This window comes from Sciurus vulgaris (assembly GCF_902686455.1).
Source record: "Sciurus vulgaris genome assembly, chromosome: 3".
In the NCBI taxonomy this organism is placed as follows: Eukaryota; Metazoa; Chordata; class Mammalia; order Rodentia; family Sciuridae; genus Sciurus; species Sciurus vulgaris.
In genome coordinates this window covers 23007581-23027610 of record NC_136463.1, presented here as the reverse complement: position 1 = coordinate 23027610, position 20030 = coordinate 23007581, and the positions used below count along the sequence as shown (strand labels likewise).

The following is a 20030-nucleotide window of genomic DNA, read 5'->3' as shown; positions in this document are numbered from 1 at the left end:
GTTGATTGTATCCCAGTCTTTTTAACTCAGGAGTCCGCCCGCGGTTAGAGAAACATGGCCTTCAACTAACCTGCACGTTTAAACCGTCTGGTTTGGTGGAGCTTCCCTCTTCATTGAAGTATCTTACTACCTCCACTTAGTCCATCCCCTCTTCCTCTTCACTTCCTTTGACTTTCCACAGTAAATATAGTTGAAAATGTCTCCCCACATTTTGAATTGAACAGCATCAAAACAAAACCACTTAAATGTGACGTAATAGTGGCTTCTAAGACATCATTTATTATTTAGCAAGGTGCAAACTGGAAAGAAAACAATTACAGTGCTGCTTTGACAGATGTCTCAGTATTACTGTTCCTCAGAGTATTGATTTATAGATGACTTTATCTGCTTAATACAAAAATGTTTTTATATAAAAACACTTTCAGACCTTGGGGTATACTGTCATTCTGAAGAAAATGAAATAGGATAAAGGAAAGTTTTTTTTAAAAGAACTTACCTTTGATTTTATTTCTTTTTGATCCAGTTCAAACTTACAACTGAAAAGAAATATGATAGTGTTGCAGTCTTGTTTTGATTGTTTTAGGTATTCATTAAAATTGTAACATCTGGAATGGTTTTTAAGAGCTCTAAATTGGAACCACTGAACTTCAGCTTTTTGTAAACTTTTTTATTTATCCTCTTTTGAATGGGATCATTCCAAAGACTACTGAGACTATCTTGTGTTGAATATAATGAGCTTGTTGACATAGAAGGGAGGGTAGAACAACAGCTTTGCCCTGTCTCAAGTCCAATCAGGCAAAGTCAATGGAGTACCTTGAACCTGACAGTAGTGTGGGACTAGAAGCTGGGTTCCTAAATCAAGTCCCTGGTCATTGCCTCCACAGAGTAGAGATGAGGTATTGAGAATGGTACTTAATGGATGGGCCCTGTGGAAGTTTGTGCAGTCCCAGAGGTACAACATCGTTGCATTTAATTAAGAATATAAGCCAGGTGTGGTGGCGCACAACTGTAATCCCAGTGGTTGGGGAGGCTGAGGCAGGAGGATTGGGAGTTCAAAGCCAGCCTTAGCAATTTAGCTAGGCCCTAAGCAACTCAGTGAGTTTCTGTCTCTAAATAAAATACCGAAAAAAAGGGGGTTCTGGGGATGTGGCTATGTGACTAAGTGGTTAATTGTCCCTGGGTTCAATCCCTAGTACCAAAAAAAGTAAAAAAAAGTAAGTAAGAGTAATGGATAACTTGGATAACTCTTCTTGCGCCCAGTATTCCCTTCCCCCTTTTCACCAAACATGAAGCTTCTCACATACCAGCCCTGCCCTTCAAGCAGGTAGTGGCAGATCACGATCTCATTCTCCAGGTGTGTCTTGATGTCCAGGAGCTGTGGTTGGCTTGTGTTCTGTCTCTCGTTCTCACGATGGACTTGAAGGAGCTGGGCTTCAGGGTGCTGCCCTGAACTTGGGTTGGCAAAAGCCGAGGCTGGGACTTGGCCTCTCACTCTGTTATAGGGCAGTCTTCAAAGATGTCTTCTGAGGATAGGGTGTAGTTTGCTAAAGAGAAGAGATGAAGCGAAACGTGATTTGGGTAGATTAGTAACAGACGATATTCCTGTTCACTTTGCAAGAAGAGAATACGCATTGTACAGATGTTTACTCTCTTCTGGTCAAGTAAAACAGAAATCATCTTTTCTATGTGGGTACCATGTTTCAGGGGGTGGGTTTTGTGATTTCATGGGAAGGAGCTCTCTCAGACCCCCTGTGTCTTTCATACCTTAGCTGCATTTACAGTGATGATTTGCTTTCCCGGAGTAGGAAAATCCTGCTTTCTTAAGATATAGCAGTGATTCTTGAGGGAGCATTAAGCTCCCCTTCCCACTTGGCAACCCCTGGAGACATTTTTGGTTGTCACAATAAGTGAGGGAGATACTACTGGCATCTACTAGGTAAAGGCCACGGCTGTTGCTGCTAAACTTCCTACAACCCACAGGACAATCGACTCTACCTCCAAAGAACTGTTAGGTCCAAATATCTATGGAGTCAAGATTGAGACACTCTGCTTTAAAAACTGACATTAGGATTTCATATATTACAAAAGTTTCAGGAAACTACTCAAATGAGGGTGAATTTGATCTCCTTTGAATTCCCTGTAATGTCAATTCTTCCATCTTGATATTTTTCTGATTTTTAAAAAAGTTCACTTGTACAGAGTTGCAGATTTTAGAGCCAGGAAGTACCTTACATACAACTCACCAACTCCTTATTTTATAGATGAAGGAAAAGGAGGCCTAGAGATGGATATTTTTTCCAAGAGTTGCTTATCTAAGGTTACTTAGTAAGTTTACAGATAGCCTGGCATCGAGGCTCAGGTCTACCAGATCAGTGCAAAATATAGCAACTTGCTAATGCAACTTAATTTAATAAAAGTTTCTCAATAGTTAATGCATATTTTCCAGAAAATAAAAAGATGACATTGCTATCCTGGTTCCTATCTCACTGATCCCGAAACACTGGACGGCGAGTAAGTGCTTATCATGAGCAGTCTTACTTTTTCAGAGTGTACTTGAAAATTTATTTTAAAAGCAAAACACTGTTACTCAAGTTTAAGTGTATTAAATCTTCTTAATTAAAAAAGAGCACATATACTTCTGGATATTTAATGGAATCCTAGCTGACCTACATTCAGACATTTTATCTAGATTAATTCTCTTAAGCTTTTAAACAGGAGCCCTGCCTTACCACCTACCTGGCGAGAGAGGAGGTGATCTCATTCTGAATATGAGCCAACATTTCCCTAACGGCAATCTCATGCTGACAGTTTCAGTATCTCAGCTAATTCTGTGGCCAAAGTATTTGCAAAACTGGGCCTCGTGTGCAATTACTAATTTGACTTCCAGATTTTTCATACATTATATGGAAAATTTCTTGTGCAAGTTACTGATTGAAGAAGCCCAAGATCTTGGATTTTTCTTAAGATCCTTTAAAAATAAATGGTAGTAGGGAGTATAGTATATTGGAAGCATATTACAGAGAACTCATGAACTGTGTAGACAATTGGTTTATGGTAGAACTTCTCCAGGGGGAGAGTTCTACATACCAGGGCTGCTATACACTGTAGTTCTTTCTCCAGGGTTTGAAATGTCAGCTTCTGTTAATTTGGTCTTACTGGAATGGAATGCATCATCATCATCAGCATCATCAGCATTATCAGCAGCAGCATCAGCAACAGCAATGTGCTGTTGTAGCACTCTACTCTGAAATACCATTCTCAAAACAGAGTCATTTATCAGTGAAGCAAAATTGTCCTAGATTTTCTGAACTTTACTGTATTTTTAGTTTATCTGGTTGTTGAGCCTCATTTCAGCATCTTGGTGACTGTTAGGTGTGGCTTCATGGTGAATGCTCATGCCATTGAGGGGCAGAGTGAGACATCCCTAGGTGCTGTGACCATGTCTACATGTACATCAGAACCTGCAACAGCTCCCTGACCTATAATTTCTGGAAACAACCATTAAGGAATTCCACCATCATGGCAGCAGAATTTACTTCCTTTATGAGTGTTTGCCTTCATCTCATCATTAGATTTGAATTGAAAACAGCAACTAAGTAAGAAAGAGGAAAGTTACACTTCAGTGGATGGGCATATACATTTTCTTAGTTTTTCTTGGGATAAATTGACTCTGGTAGAGTTTCATCTGATTCCCTCAGCAGTCTTGGGCAAGGTCAGATCCCTGGGACTCACTGCAGGTCATTGATGTGAACCTTGGCCTTTGGGCATAGGATCAGTTCAGTCTTAAGCCTGGAAAAAATTTCAAATGCTTTCAATGGTCTGCTTGTGTTAGTATGTCTTATTTAAAACATCTTGCTAGGGGCCAGGGAGGTAGCTCAGCTCAGCTGGTAGAGTGCTTTTCTTGCAAGCATAAGGCCCTGAGTTCTATCCCCAGTATTGGGAAAAAAAAAAAAAAATCTTGCTAAAGAAATATTTTAGAAATGCTAACCTTTAATTAGTTAGTTAGGATGGTAAGGCATACAGAACGCCAAAAGCTTTGGGGAGGAATCTTTTCAGCATTTTATATCTTAGGACGCAGTGGTCATACCTTGTTTGTCTTGCATCTTGAGGGCCTTCTACACAGGCACAAAGTAGTGAATTAAATAAGAACCCTCAGAAATACATGATGGCTCTTTTCAAGAACTTCACTTGAAATAACCTAAGTAAAAATTCTTACTTATAAAACAAATGAAGTGGTGCTTCTTTGTTTGGGCCTACAATCATCCTGGTATTCTTACAGATAATGAGTTTCTGTGAGATTTTTAGCTAGAATGTTTCTCCACATTTAGGATTTCATTACTTTATAAAAAGGAATATACTCTTTATAACTTGTGATTCCAGTATAATAAATAAGCATGTCTTCATGTTGTGATTATCTCCATGGCTTATGTGCTGTGAAAGGGATCCACACCTTACTTTTCTCTCAAGTACTCAGCTGTGGGTTTGATGCTGTCAGTCAGAGGTATGAGGTTGGCATGCTAATGGTTGTCTCTGAAATCTGGAAAAGCAGGATACTAAGGAGTTTGTTAGGCTCACGCTCTGAACTGCCATAAGCTGATGTTTAGTCATGTTCATTTCAGATCCTTCAAAGGAATTTTATATAATTTATATTTTATATATTTTTATATTTTGTGGTTCCTCAGTACCAAATCCATTAAATAATTGATTAAAATATTTCTTCATAGCATTCATCTCTGCATTTGAGAATAAAATAACCACAAGTGATTTACTTAGTTTTATTGATTTTTGGAAACTTTCTATAATTCTTTAAAATGAACTATATAAAAGTAAGCAAATTAGAAAAAAATAATGTAACTAAGAGGTACATTCTATTGCTCGTTTTGAGAAAAATAAAGGAGGAAGTGTAAAATATTGCCAAAAGTGTGATTCTTTTCTTCAGCACTAGTTAACTTTTCTTACCTTAGTTTAACATTCATCAATTATTCAGTAATTGCTATACTTTGGTTCTGAAATGTCCTCCCAAAGTCTCGTGTGTTAGAGGCTTGATCTCTAAAGTGGCAGTGTTGGGAGCTGGTGGGACCTTTAAGAGCTGGGGCCTGGGAGAGGTCTTCTGGTCATTGGGGGCATGCCCTCAAAGGGGACCATGGGACCCAGTCTCTTCCTCTTCTACTTTTTTATGTCCCGGCCACAAGGTAAAGAATTTGCTCTACCACACACTCCCCACCATGATGTGCTGCCTCTCCACAGGCCCAAAGCAATGGGGCCAATCTGTCAGGAACTGAAACCTCTCAACTATAGAACAAGATAAGCCTCTCCTCTTTTGTTGCAGTAACAAAAGCTAAGCTATGGTTTAGATACAAGGTGCCCCTTGCAAAAAGCTTCTGGGTTCATGCAGGAATGTTTGGAGGTGAGATGATTAGAATATGAGTGATGTAACCTAATCGGTCCATCCTAGTTTGAAAGAACTGACTGGGTGGTTTCCCCTCCTCGCCACTTCCTAGCTGTCATGGGGTAAGCAGCTTTCCTCTGCAGGGCCTTTCAGTTATGATGTTCTGCCTCACTTTGGACCCAGGCAATGGAGGCTGCCGATCAATAGGACTGAGGCCTCTGAAACCATGAGCTCCCAAATAAACGTTCCCTCCTCTAAGTTGTTCTTGGAGAGTATTTTGGTCACAGTGACACAAAGCTGACTAAAATACTGACCAACACAGCAATACTTCTTATAATCTTATTTTTCTTCTTGAGCATCAGCCCCAGGCTCAAATTTCCTATGCTGTTTTACCATTTTATATTCAAGCACAGCATTCAGCTGTTCCAGAGCTTGAACCTTGTCTGGGGAAACTGTGAGATGGTCACTTAAGGTTTCACATTGTTCTCATTACTAAATAGTCCATTCTCAACTCCTTCCAAGTTGGTATCTCCAAAGGTTTTAGAAAAATCTCCACCTGAGGGACCAGTTACACCACATTTTCCTGCTACAAATTCTTCCTTTCCAATGACCAGAATCTAATGGCCACGGACTTGATTTTTGGGCAGAGAATGACATGATGAAGGGACTTCAACCATGCAAAGTTCAACACATGTAAAGGGTGTTCAGGGAATTATCAATTAGTAATTCCTTTTTATCATTGATAAAATTGGTTGTCTCAACTCTGATGTAATCACTTTAAGGATTTTTAGTGACATACTAAATTATTATTTTATTAATTATTTGTTAAACTCGACAAAGCATCTTATTTACTTAAAGGCACACACACACACACACACACACACACACACACACACAAAATCCTTCTGGTATTTATTATTTTACATCAAAAAATGAAGTGGCTGATATTTATATGATATCAGCCTAATTAAACTTGATTTTCCATTATGGAATTTTTGCCTTCGCACGTTTTCATGATGGTGCCTATAACGATTCATTTTACTTTGGAATTACATGATGACACAATTTGAAATTTCAGAGATTTTAAAGATTTCTTATGAAGTAATAATGGTGAATTCTTAGCTTATGCATCCTGTGCATTAAATATGAGGAATATTTAAGAATAAAATTTAGGAAGGGAAATTGTCCAATTCATTTTAATATTCTTATTTTTCCCCTTTGAAATTTTGTCAATTGTAAGAAAACAAAATTTAAAAATCCCCTCAAATTCTGCCTTGGAATTTTGAAATGACGAATGATAAGTAACTTTCCCCTTATTTTACAAAAGTATAGAACCCCCAAGAAAGTGAAAGAGGAATGGAGAAATGGATACAATATATTGCTGTGGTCTATTTAGTGTTAAAAAGCAAACATGTGCATTTCTTTAGGGTCTGCAGTGACTGCATCTCATTCTCTTTGCAGTTCTTTGGTGATCATGGGGGAACAAAACTCCATTATTTCCATATTATCAAATGCAGTTTTCTGTATAACATGTGCTGTCAAAAACAGTGAGACAAAGCCGTAGGTTGATGGAGGATCCTTCTTTCGTTCCTTCCTTTTCTCTATCTCTCATAGTTAATAGAAGCTGCCACGCACAGAAAGATAGTATTTTCTGGTAGATAAACTTGGTGTAGATGATGTTCTTTCTTTGGCCTTAGCTTCATTTTACTTCAAGGGAGAGTACATCTTTGTTCCAATGTCTGTGAACACCCTGCTCATTAAATGAACAATTCTTAAAATTTTGTCAAAATTGAAACAATACTTATAACAAAATATTCAAATGACATATTTAGAAAACATATATATCAAGCTGACATTTGTTGCTGTGGGCAAGCATAGGGGTTATCGGTGAAATACTATTTGTATTTTAACTTTTGTTGTTTTTTTTTTTTTAAATAACAAAGTTTACTAATATGCTAAATGAGAGAAGTGAAAATATGTATTAAAAGATCTTTCAGTGTGAGATGATGACTCCAAATGAGTAAGATTTTGTAAACTAATAGAATTTTAAAAAATGAAGTTTCTGAGGGTGAAATGGCACATGCTCGTCATCTCAGCAGCAGGGAGGCTGAGGCAGGAAGCTCTCAAGGTGGAAGCCAGCTTGGACAACTTAATGAGACTCTATCTCATACATTAAAAAATAAATAAATAAAAGGGCTGGGGATGTAGCTCCATGATAGAGTGTTTGCCTATCGTACATGAAACCCTGGATTTAATCCTCAGTACCGTGAGAAACAAAGCAAAACTAAATAGAAAACCTCTGTGAGAGTCAACAAAACAAAACATCAAATGAAGGAGAAAGTTTCTCTGCAAAGGCCCTAGTTGTACTGGGTTTGTGAGTGAAACATGGTTGCTGGTGTTAAGACTAGGGGAAAAGTTTTGCAAAGCCCAGAGGTCAGCCTCCAGTGCCTCTCAACCTTGTGTTTAATTCTGGGTGCCATATTTTAGAGAGCTATTTAACTGGAAATATGTTCATTATATCCAAAACATGTGGTCCAGATATTGAAGAGTATAGGAAACAATGTCCGAGGAGACACAGCCAAAGAAATCATGATTTTTTTGTCTAGAAATAAAGAAGACACGTGGCCATTTTAAAATATCTTCTCAGACCTGAACCAGCATCAAAGAGCTGGAAGTTACACAGAGAGACAGGCTTGGCTCAAAATAAGGAAAACATTACTAGTCTAGCACCTATCCTTAAGTTGAATGGGCTGCCTTTCAAAGTCATGAGTTTTCCCAGTTCTGGGCACTTTCAACTCAGGGAACTATCTAGAAAGAATTTCTGGTCTGGATGGGAGGCTAAAATAAAAGTCACCGCCCAACTTGTTTAAAATTCTGTGATTTTTATGTTGCTAGGGTTGTAATAGAAATCACAAGCACTGATATTGGATCTTCATGGAAACTTTTGGGTGTGGAACACCCAGTAGCGAGGGGAAAAAATTACTTCATTTTGACATGGTGCAACAGAGCCCTCATTTGCATAAAAGCCTTCATGGAGATTTAAAAACGTGGCTTCTTGGTCTTAGACAAATTAACAAAAAAAAAAATCACTTGAAATAATATATTTACAGATAGACGCAAGCGATGAGAAAAGCCAAGGGCATTGTGCATTTCTAAAGACGAGCATGTTTTTAATTAATTAATTGACAGAGGTTGCGATAGTTATGGAAAACCCAAGGTCACCAAATTCCCGGTGTTAATAATCTCAGTTTTGTTTTTAGACAAAATCCTTTGCAGATCTGCCACTTTATTACTATGGCAATTTTAGAATGTTTTTTGCTTATCTTCCATATCTTACGTACTTTTTGCTCATAAAAATGTAATTTTCTATAAACTCTGTCCCTCTGCCTCAGCACCACCTGTGATGTCACTGTGAGGTTCCGAAGAGGCTCCTGTCCTACTTAGAAAGCTGGTCTCTCTGGTTTTGCCCTTGACTTGGAATCCTGCTTTAGTTTTAATGGCCATTGGGGCATTTGGTAGGTATCCTGCTTTAATCCTGAGCTTAGGGTTTTTTGTTGTTGTTAGCTCTTTTTGTCTCTGACCTCAACAGCTTCCTCCTCTCCATGTTTACAGAAAACTGTTCTAGAAATTCTGAAGTTTGCCTGTTTACTTCAGGTGGGAGAGAAGCAGTGTGGGAAAAATGGAAACAGATACAGTACTTTTGAGGTACCGTTCACAGAGCGGGTCACTCTGTGAGTTTAGGATATGACGCTGTAGGACATCCCTGGTGTTGGTAGAATGGAAAGAACTCAACTGTGGAATTGGAAAGACTGGGCTACAAATTCTAATTCTTTCCCTTTCCCTCACTTGCTGTGTGACTTGGAATAAATGGTCTCACCTCTCCAAGCTCCATTTTCTTCATCTGTGAAAAGAAACAGTAAGACCTACACAGGGTTTGTGATTAGGTGGACTAAAGCATACCAAGTATTTATATACATAGTAAGTGCTCATGAAATGTAAATTTATTTTCCCCTTCTAATTTTTCTCCTCCTCCTCCTTTGGTTTTCTTGAAAAGTTATCATGCTTGACATTTATAATAAGTATTATAAATATACCTAATTGAAGACTTATTCATTTATTGTGATGCTTTTATATCACAAGTGGAATCACATACAGTTATACATTTTCTAATTTGTTTTTAAATGCAAAGGTAATGTCTACTCTTTGGACCAGGGCAAGCAATTGACAGATGATCCAAAAGGAAAAAAGAAAAAAAGAAAAAGAAAAAAAAAATGAGTGATCTCCCTTTCTTGCTCACCAGTTCCTCAGCAGGACCACCAGGTAAACACTGTTAACCTTTTGACACAGGCATGTTTTTCTATACTTGTACAAACACATACAAAACATATAGGTTTCTCCTCTCTTTTTAAAGTATGTTTGTTTACACAATGTGCGAACTCAGTATTTTGCTTTTTTTATTTAACAAAATAGCATAGATATAGGAACAAGTTAATAAGATTTTAAAAATTTGTTCTGATTAGTTATACATGACAGTTGAATGCATTCTGACACATCATACATAAATGGAATACAACTTCTCATGCTTCTGGTTGTACATGATGAGGAATCACACTGGTGACAGATTTATTTTTAAGACTACATTATATCCCAGTGTCTGGATGCACATAGTTTATTCGATCATTTCCTTATTAATGAATATTCAGGCTATTCCCATGTATTTTCTCTTTCAGAAAATATCACAATAAACACTTTTTCACATATACCAGATGTCTGGATCTAAGGGTCTTAAGGAAACTAACAGGTCTTAGTATGAGGAATGGTTGATCACTGAGATAATTCCTCCCCCCACAATTGTGACAAGTATTTGCTGGCTTCCCAAATTGAGTGACCTTGATCTTTTAATTTCTGAGACTACTCCACATTATAGCTCCGTATCTTATTATCTTTGATTGTTACCCCTTCTTGAAAACCGTTTCCAGAATGTTGGACAAGTTTTGGGGTGGGTAGGTTAGCGGAAAGAATCTGTTCTTGAACTGGCTAATTGTCCCCATCTGCTGACAGCCATCCCGTGTTTCTGAACCGAGCCTCAGCTTTTTCCACGCTGGAACTTCTGAGTGGTTCTTGCATCAATTTTGAGAAGGATAAAGAAATTTGCCTAAAAGTTGTGAATGATTTCTTAACAAATTTATTCAGAAGTCAGTGTAACTTTTTAATTGCATTTTATAGGGATACATTTATAGGATGGTCAATGGTACATTTTTGCAATCTTTTTTTCCCCTGTAGTAGCTATGGCAATATTGCTTTTAAACCTGTAATGTGTTTTCCTCCTCTCTAGATCGTTTGGTTCCTACCTGTTATAGTCTGTTTTTTATTACTTATGATGAAAAACCTGAAATAGGATAACTTTATAAAGAAAAGAGGTTTATTAAGCTCAAAGTTTTGTCTGCTGAAAGTCCAAAGCAGAGTATCAGTTCTGGCGAGGACTTCCCTGGTTGCATCTCCTCATGGCAGATAGCTATGGTGGGAGTGAGTGCAGGAGGATAGACTGGTTTGAAAATTGGAAGCCAGAGAGAAACTGGTGCCCCACAGTCCCTTCCAAAGGCATGCCCCCAACTGACCTAGCCCTCCTACTAGGCCCCACCTCTTAAAGGTCCCACCTCCCCATATTGTCACACTGAGGACCAACCTTCTAGCCCAAAACTCTGGGGGGACACATTGCCCTACTCGATGTATCATTAGGGGGCAAACCTGAGCCACGCCATGAACATCCAACTGCAGCTTTGTTGTGAGCTCCCCCAGGTGCCATCCAGTCAGCAAAATAAACACTCTGTCTCTTCTCTAGGAGCTCAAGCTTTGTGCACGTGGTAGCTCTGTCATGCAGCTTCGGTTTGTCCTTTCTATGCCATTTACATACTACTGTTTTAGAAAAAGTGGTTGAAGCATTATCCCAGTATTTGCTTCTCTCCCCGCAATCATTTCATGCAGACATTAATATTATGGATGATTAAATTGGTTGGTTTGACCAATCTATTCTCTTATCCAGGCATCATATCTGAGCCACTATGATTTTTTAAAAAGTGACTTCTTTTTACTCGGGGTGTTTTTTCACATGGGGAGGTTGCTTGGATAATATGACTTGAGCTATATTTTGGGTGATTTACATCCATCCCTTTGTCTCCTCTTGTTTGAACGCTGTTTAATTCCATGAAGTCATTAGGCAAGTTTGGACTTCTTTCCTTAGAGCTTCAAAGCCTTTGGTTGTTTCCTTTGTGCCGCCTGCTATACATCTTGTTTCTAATCTGTGATGACAGATGCCACTTCTAGAATTCTCATCCTTCTTATCCACTGTCCCTTGAGGTCAGAGAGACAAGAACAATCCTATGAGTCTCCAGATCAGAAGTCAATGACTGAAAATCCATATACATGTAGGCACTGGTTTTTCCTCCCTATGGGTAGTATGTCCACTCAGAAGAAACGTGTTCCTCTTGCTTAAAAGTTGACCAGAGAGCTGAACTTTGAAGTTTCAAAATAAACATTTCTTCCTACATCATTCAAAAGTAATTTTAGGACAGGTAATAATGAATGTTCTGTTCTTACCATTTTTTTTTTAAGGTAGCACTGATGGAACTCAGGGGCACTTGATCACTGAGCCACATCCCCAGTCCTATTTTGTATTTCATTTAGAGACAGGGTCTCACTGAATTGCTTAGCGCCTCACTTTTGCTGAGGCTGGTTTTGAACTCTCGATCCTCCTTCCTCAGTCTTCTGAGCTGCTGGGATTGCAGGTGTGTGCCACAGTGCCTGGCTGTTCTTAACCTTTTATTCAGTACTCTAAATAAATTTCAGGATCCAAAAGGGTTCCATAGAGTTGGTATTAAATATCAAGGATGCTCTTAGCAATACCTTCTATTGTGTCTCAGTATCTTGGAACCTGTAAATGAGCTGGATGCTTCTGTTTCTGAACAGTCCTTTAGTATAAATGCAGCATCTTAACACAGGCCGAGGAAACAGAGTGAGGGTTTTCACCTCCAGTTGATTTTGCCTTGGTATGAGGATACTATTAGCCGTAAATACAGGTCCCAGGTAGGCAGAGTCCAGAGCTAGCAGACTAGATCTGGGAACCCATGGAAATAGGCTTCCTTGGGTGGCTTTGATGGCCCTTGGGACTGGAGACTGCATGGAACAGTTTTCCATTTCTGGAAACATCCAGGCTGAATCAGCAGGTTCATATTCTTAATTACATATTTCTTAATTTTCCAGTGGAAGAGAACCATTCAGAGTTTTATTTACTGTAATGATTTGATGAAAAACACATTTGATTTAAGATGGCATTGCGTTTTTTTGAGTAGTGGTTTTCTGCTTAGCTATTTACTTTATTCTGTGGCTAGAGATTAAAGAGTTGCAGTGTACCCTTAGGTTCATTTTTATGTTTCATTCAATGTGCCTAGAAGAGGAAACACTACATATTTTTGTTTGTTTTCGTGATTAAAGTTTGATATTCTCATTAGCTTATTGGCTTTGTATTTGAAGGTACTGATTACGTGAATTATGCTTGGGGTCATCCTCTTAGAACTTTAAATTTGGCCTTTCATGTCATATCCTGTGTCCTTTTCTTGGGGACTGGCTATGGAGTCGATTCTCTAATTTGTGATCTGGTTATATTCAATTCCTTAAATGGAAATGCCTGGCTTGGTCTTATGACCGGTTCTTCTTGTGACCTGTACCACTTCCTACACTATGTTGAAGGGATTCATCATCCTATGCAAGACAAGTCAGAGCCCTGTGGCCACAGGGATACTGCTGAAGTGAAAGATGGAGGCTGTAACCACCCACAGGGTAAAAGACGTCAGAAATGCAGAGTGGGGAGAAGAAACACCAGCTTGTCTGAGTGACCACTGCTGATGTGGTTAGATTTGGCAAAGAAATGAGTGCCAGATCATCTCTTCTCTTTGGAACTTTCAAGGTTTTAGGAAACCTGGCACCGTGCCATAATCCAACCTTATTTCCCAAGGCTCTTTATTGGGCTCATCTCCAAAACATTTTATAAACATGTCATGTCTGATTCCTGTGGCACTTCGGGTGAATATTGTGAAATCAAGTCCTTTACTCTTTATACCTCTTGATTCCTATTATCTTCTTTGTGTTTCAACTTTCCTCCCGACCCACAGCATAAGCTTCCCAGAGTAGGAGACATAGCTTACGTTTCTCTCTCTCTCTTTTTTTTCTTATGAAATGCCCCATTTCAGCAATGGACACACAAAAAATAAGGCATTCACTGTTGGTGAGTTGATGATTCAAATAATCTCATTCTTCTTAGTGTGCTAAGTTGTTGGCACAGTGTTAGGGACACTGAGGTCTCATCTAATCTACCGTGTCACTCCATTCTTGTGCAATGTTCAAAAATGTCCACATACAAGATGTGTAAGTTTTGTAAAACTGATTTTATGAAGAAGGCACACCAAAATGAATTAATATGAGTAACAGAATGATGCAGCTAGATCACAAAAGAAAAACAATTCAGCAACGATTTTGTTAACTTGCAAGAGTAAGTTTATTGAAGCACAGAAGCAATTAGAGCAGGGCTGTCATTTCAACTTTTGAGAGCATTCTAATAAAGAAATGAGAGGATGCAGAAAAATTGGCTAGTCATCTATTTTTAGACTGACGTGTTTCCATGGAGATATTCAGAAAGATGACCAGAATGATATGATTTCTTTGCTTGCGTCTTTCTTGATTTTTTTTTCTTTGACAGGCACTCCTGGTGACCTGGAAACTGCTTATTTTATTTTCACCTCTGAAATACTGCTGACTTGAGATGAGACGACTTTGCCATCCACCACCTCTTCTATGATGGTCTTAGTGACTCTTGTCTTGTTGGGATCTGAAAATCACGGGATGACAAGGTCAGTCTGGGAACTCACAGGAACGCAAATCAAGAGAAATTCAATTATGTTCATGAAGGGTGTTCTGTCTGGATTATGTAAACAACAGTATATGCTTTAATATGACAAGCAAACATGCTTTTACTTAAAAGTAAAATTTAAAAATTAAAAAGTTATCATCAACATTAAAAAAAAAAAGAAGTCTACCTCTTCCTTGACCAGAAGAGCTTCCAGATCTTGAGTCACATGATAACGAATCCCTGGATCCTATGTTTCTGGATCCTGAGTTTTTATAATCAGATCCTCCAAAACTAGAACCACTAGAGAAAAGAAGAATTGTGTTTTCCTTTGTAGTTTGCAAAATAAGGAAAACCGTCCATGCTGGGGATTCTTCATGATAAGGCTTTGGGTATCTTTTTATTTATTTTTTGTTCATTTTGTTTTTTGGTACCATGGATTGAACCCAGGGGTGCTTAACCACTGAGCAACATTCTCAGTGCTTTTTTTTTTTTTTTTTTTCTTGAGACAGGGTCTTGCTAAATTGCTTAGGGCCTCCCTATGTTGCTGAGGCTGGCTTTGAACTTGAGATCCTCCTGCTTCAGCCTCCTAAGCTGCTGCTGGGATTATAGGAATGAACCACCCTGCCCATCTTGGATATCTTTTGATGGGACCTTGTCTGGGACTTTATAAACTACACGTCTAAGCTCAGTGTCTCTTTTCGGTTTCATACAACGAATTCACCAAAGTCTGCATTTTGGCACACTTCTGACTTTCACTTACCCTCCTTCTCCATCGAGCAGGCGGCGATAGTTCTCTATCTCCAGCTCCAGGCGGGTCTTGATGTCCAGCAGTTGCTCATATTCTGTGTTCTGGCATTCGGTCTCACCCCGGATCTGGCAGATCTGCTCCTCCAGGCTGCTGATCTGCATCTGAATTTCTGACAACTGAGCCACATAGCCAGCTTCTGTGTCAGCCAGAGTGCCTTCCAGGGAACTTTTCTAAGAGAAAAAGCAAATAAAAAATTCATCATGAAGATAAGTTAATGGATGATATCTAAAAAAAAAAAAACAATTTTATATGGTTCTAGAGGTATACCTTCACCCAGTAACAACCTCTACTGATTAATCATCGCTTCTTTAATTTTTGTTGGCATTATCTTTTAAATTAAATATTTTATGGAACTAGAGTACATTAACTGCTTTATGTGTTCTAGAACCACGGTACAATTTTCCCAAATGCTGCTTTTATCATGTGACTAGTGAACATCTCTAAAAAGAAAAAGAAAAAAGTGCATTTGCTTCACTCCCTGTTGGAGATTTTGAAAAGCAGTTTGCATATACCATGGCCAGTTGGGACTGAAGCTCAATTTCCAGGGCTTGCAGGGTACGTTTCAGTTCTGTTATCTCATTCTTGGCGGAACTGGCGGCCCCAGCATCAGTAGAGATCTGTGCTTGCAGGGATGCACTCTAAATAGAAACAAAATGCATTTCTTCTCAGCACTTCTGAAAGGAGCAGAAGTGGGTAGCTGTAGGCCTAGCTGCCCCACAGAGAGGAGCTACCTGCTTGTTGAATTGCTCCTCTGCCTCCCGGCGGTTCTGCTCAGCCAGCTCCTCATACTGTGCCCTCATGTCATTCAATAATTTGGTCAGGTCAGTTCCTGGGGCAGCATTCATTTCCACAGTCACGTCCCCTCCAGAACTTCCTTGTACACTCTTCATTTCCTGGCACCAAGGAGAAAAGATCACCATGATGCTAATAGAAAAGCAACAACTTCCTAAAGTGGGCTGTGCTAACACAAATTTGAAATTAGGACACTGAGGAGGGGGGAAAAAAAATCAAGTTCAGATATACTATGCTCATGATTACTTTTTTTCTGGTCTTTGGATGTGGAAACTTCATTGAGCTTATCCTTAAAAAACAGATGTGAGGGAAAAGATGGAAGTCAGCACTTTCACTGTGGACAAGCTGGTCCCTACCTCCTCGTGACTCTTCTTCAGGTAGGCCAGCTCCTCAGTGAGACTCTCAATCTGCATCTCCAGATCAGAGCGGGTCATGGTCAGGTCGTCCAGGACTTTCCGAAGGCCATTGATGTCTGCCTCCACGCTCTGCCGGAGACACAGCTCATTTTCATACCTGGAAGGGGCAGCAGGAAGGCAGCAGTGAGCTGACCTGACATATTTCAAAGAGTACCTGCATTTCCTACATATCAAGAAAGTTCTCACCTCTCTGCATTTTGATAAATGAAGGCTACTAAGTTTACTCTGATGATTTCTCCCCATAAGGAAAAACAGATGTCTGTTAGTCGTAATCATGTCTAGTAATTTTATAATGAAATTTTCATCCTCCCCTTGCCTCCTTTTTTTTTTTTTTCCTGGAATGCTGGTTTCTAAAGTTTACCCGTGGGATGTTTGTGCATTGAATTTAGGTCATAATTCCCAGAAAGATATTTAAAATTCTTTTTTAAACAAATGGATTGAATTTTATTTTTCCCGTCACACTTGTTTCCAAGTCTTATGTTTGTTACTTCAGTCTGAAGTCGTCAGCAGCCAGTCTGGCATTGTCAATCTGCAAAATGGTCCCAGCATTTTCAACAGTGGCAGTGATGATCTAGAAAAGATGATAATAATGAATGGTTCACTCATGATTTTTGCCTTGTGTCTGCATGCCTGCCTGTGAGGGAAGATGTCTCCTGTGTTATTAGCTCTTTAAAAAAACAAAACAAAACATATATATATATATATATATATATATATATATACACACTTAGTTGTAGATGGACACAATGTCTTTACTTTTTATTTATTTATGTGGTGCTAAGGATCGAACCCAGTGCCCCACACATGCAAGACAAGCACTCTACCATTGAGCCACAACCCCAGCCCTTTTATTAGCTCTTAATGGTGAATTGATTTGCAAACTTACATAGTAAAGAGAAACCTGTATATTTAGGACCTGTATATTTAGGATTACATCTTTCTGCAAAAAGGTAACAGTTTGCACATTTATAGGAATAAGCACGGAACATAGCCCTTCTGTGTGTTTTTACTGTTTGGAAGATCAGTTATTCCATGAGCTCTTTCAGAACACAGGACAAAGGTTGAATTTCACTTAAGAAAAAAAAAATGCCTTTAAAATATATTTCCCATACAACAGTGGCTAAGCATTTTAGGTTCCATTACGTCCTCATACAGTATTTGTACTAGATTTTCTAGGAAGAAAAATAGTGCCAAGGACTTTTTAAAATCTAGTAAGACACTAAAATGTGCTATTCTGTTAGAATTAACCATGACATAATTAGATTCAACTAATGGATTCTTTGCAATCAGTCTTATACATACATGTTAGCTGTGTGGCATGATAAACATTTTACTCTTATGAAGAAACACTCAAATCCGAGATGCAAACAGAAAATTAATGCAGTTAGATGGCATATAGTGGGCTATAATCATTAAGATATACCATGTACCATTTTGCATATACGACAAATATATTTTCAAATAATTCATTACAGTATAAGAACTGAATAAAAGTGAAAGATACATCATAGAAACTTAGCCACAGATAGTGTCTCACCTGATTCCTGAGATCTTCAATTATTGGATAGTATTTGCTGTAGTCTCTTCCAGAACCATCATTTCCAGACCCAGGTCCAAATTTGTCATACCACTCCTTGATTTTATTCTCTAGATCCGTGTTGGCCTCCTCCAGGGCTCTGACCTTGTCCAGGTAATTGGCCAGTCGGTCATTGAGGTTCTGCATAGTTTGCTTTTCACCTCCAGAGAAAAGCCCCCCATCACCAACACCACCGCTCAAGCAACCTCCCACACTACCTCCATGACTGTAGAAGCCTCTACCAGCACCGCTGCCTAATCCAGAGCCCCCATCAAAGCCAGTCCCAGAGCCCAGGGCTGCTCCCAAACCACCTCCTACTGAGCAGCTACCAAAACCTCCTGCAAAGCCACCTCCAAAGCCACTGCTAGATCCCCCACTCAGGCCACAGTTGCCAGCTCCTCTTTGAAAGCCTCTGGCAGAGCTGCCCCCGAGACCACATCTGCTTCCACTGCTGATGCTGCTTCTGCCCGTGGACACCCTGCTGCTACCAGCCCTGGAGGAGGAGATGCGAGAAGAACAAGACATGTTGCTTCTGCAAACTTTAGCTTGTCCCAGTGAATACGAGAGGTGGGGGGAAGAGCCTGTGGAGTCTGTCTTCTCCCCTCTTATATACACACTTTTCCAGGGTGTTCCTTTTCTTTGTCACTTCTTAATTATTCCTGTTACAGTTTTGCTAATCCATAATTGGATAATTTCTTTTTCATGAACCCACTCTACTGGCTGTTTTTCTAAGGCTGGGTCAGAGCCCTGGGGCATTTACTATACTGAAAAAAGAAAAAAAAAAAAAAAAAAAAAAAAAAAAGGTGGAGCAAAGAAAAAAAAATCCAGAATTATAGTTTTAACCTTTCAGAGATTTAGGTGACTGGTAATTCTTTTCTGAAAATATAATTCCATTAAATTTGCTTCATGACTTCCCAATTGCAGGGAACACCCGCAGATTATCACATGTAATTAAAATGACGAGAATGAAAAATTTCCAACACAGAACCTTTTGTTTGTATTGTTGTCAAAAGTTAGAATTTGGCTCTAACATCAGTGTTAATTCCAGGTTTAATTAGGTATTCTCTTTGATTATTTCAATCAGCCTGTTTTGAAGGTTGTTAAGATTTATGCAGTTAGATTTTTGCATTTTGATATGTTTTTGCTGTTAATGAAAAATAGATAGCCTTTCAGGTAAGTATTGTTAGATCCCAGGAACACCTGTGCTGAAGTAGGTAATGTCTAAGAAAGACCAAATTTCCAGATAGCTTGATTTAGTAGGGGGTCAGAGTGCTGGTGTGATGCCCCAAATATGCTTTTCCTTCAGTTGAACTCTTGTCTGACATAATGATAGCAATTTCCTTCTTTTTCAGATTTTTTTTAAAAATTCTTTTTTAGTAGGGGATGGACTTTTATCTTGTTTACTTATTTACGATGCTAAGGATTGAACCCAGTGCCTCACACATGCTAGGCCGGCGCTCTACTGCTGAGCCACAACCCCAACCCCTTTCTCAGGTCTTAAGAAGCAAAGACATGATGTTGACTTTCTCCACTTTTTGCAAGAAAGATGCCCAGAGTTGAAGATCTGAACACACTTTTAATAATCCATATTATTTCTGGAGTCAGTTCACAGATGTTGAAATCTCTTTGCTCCAGTTTTTCTGCTTTTGTTAAAAAGACATTTAAGAAAAGAGGATCTGTATCTACTTCTGATAACTCGTGTTATGATTGGGGTCACTGTGTTCGCTCTGAAATCCACAGCCCTTCCAATTCCGTTTCTGCTTGGTGGTGTGCTGTCCCTGAGTACTCTAGATAATTTCCTTTCATTTCAGTTTGTAGTTTCTCTGGTTTAAAATTGTCTTTTTAAAATTTTGCTAGGTGCAGTGGTGCATGCCTGTAAACCCAGCAACTCGGGGGCAAGGGCGGGGGCTGGCAGAGGCAGGAAGATGGCAAGTTCGAGGTCGGCCTTACCTCAGTGATATTGAGCCTATGGGTTCAATCTCCACTAACCAAAAAAAAAAAAAAAAAAAAATACTGTATGATTCCACTTATTTGATATTTCTAGAGTAAATTCATAGAGACAGCAGAACAGTGGATGGGGGTTAAGGAGTTGTTTACTGGGTGTAGAGTTTTAGTTTCGTGGCATAAAAAGAGTTCTGGAGATGGGT

General features: G+C 39.0%; 1 protein-coding gene across 1 annotated transcript; it reads right to left on the bottom strand.

Moving 5' to 3' along the window:
• Positions 1-13925: 13925 nt before the first annotated feature.
• On the bottom strand, positions 13926-18569 carry KRT24 (keratin 24). The gene is made up of 8 exons (XM_079132822.1): positions 17845-18569; positions 16796-16878; positions 16248-16404; positions 15831-15992; positions 15612-15737; positions 15052-15269; positions 14479-14591; positions 13926-14270 (listed from the first exon to the last, which is right to left on the bottom strand). Exons 1-8 carry the CDS (start codon positions 18406-18408, stop codon positions 14167-14169), a joined length of 1527 nt encoding a protein of 508 aa, XP_078988948.1. The 5' UTR covers positions 18409-18569; the 3' UTR covers positions 13926-14166.
• Between the last annotated feature and the right edge of the window lie 1461 nt (positions 18570-20030).

Excerpts from the sequence above, each read along its gene's own strand:
- KRT24 (XM_079132822.1), bottom strand. The coding sequence starts at position 18,408 with ATGTCTTGTTCTTCTCGCATCTCCTCCTCCAGGGCTGGTAGCAGCAGG. Across the intron at positions 16,405-16,795 it reads GCTGACGACTTCAGACTGAA|GTATGAAAATGAGCTGTGTC; the intron begins GTAACAAACATA and ends TGCCCCTTCCAG. Across the intron at positions 14,592-15,051 it reads CTGCTCGATGGAGAAGGAGG|TGGTTCTAGTTTTGGAGGAT; the intron begins GTAAGTGAAAGT and ends TCTTTTCTCTAG.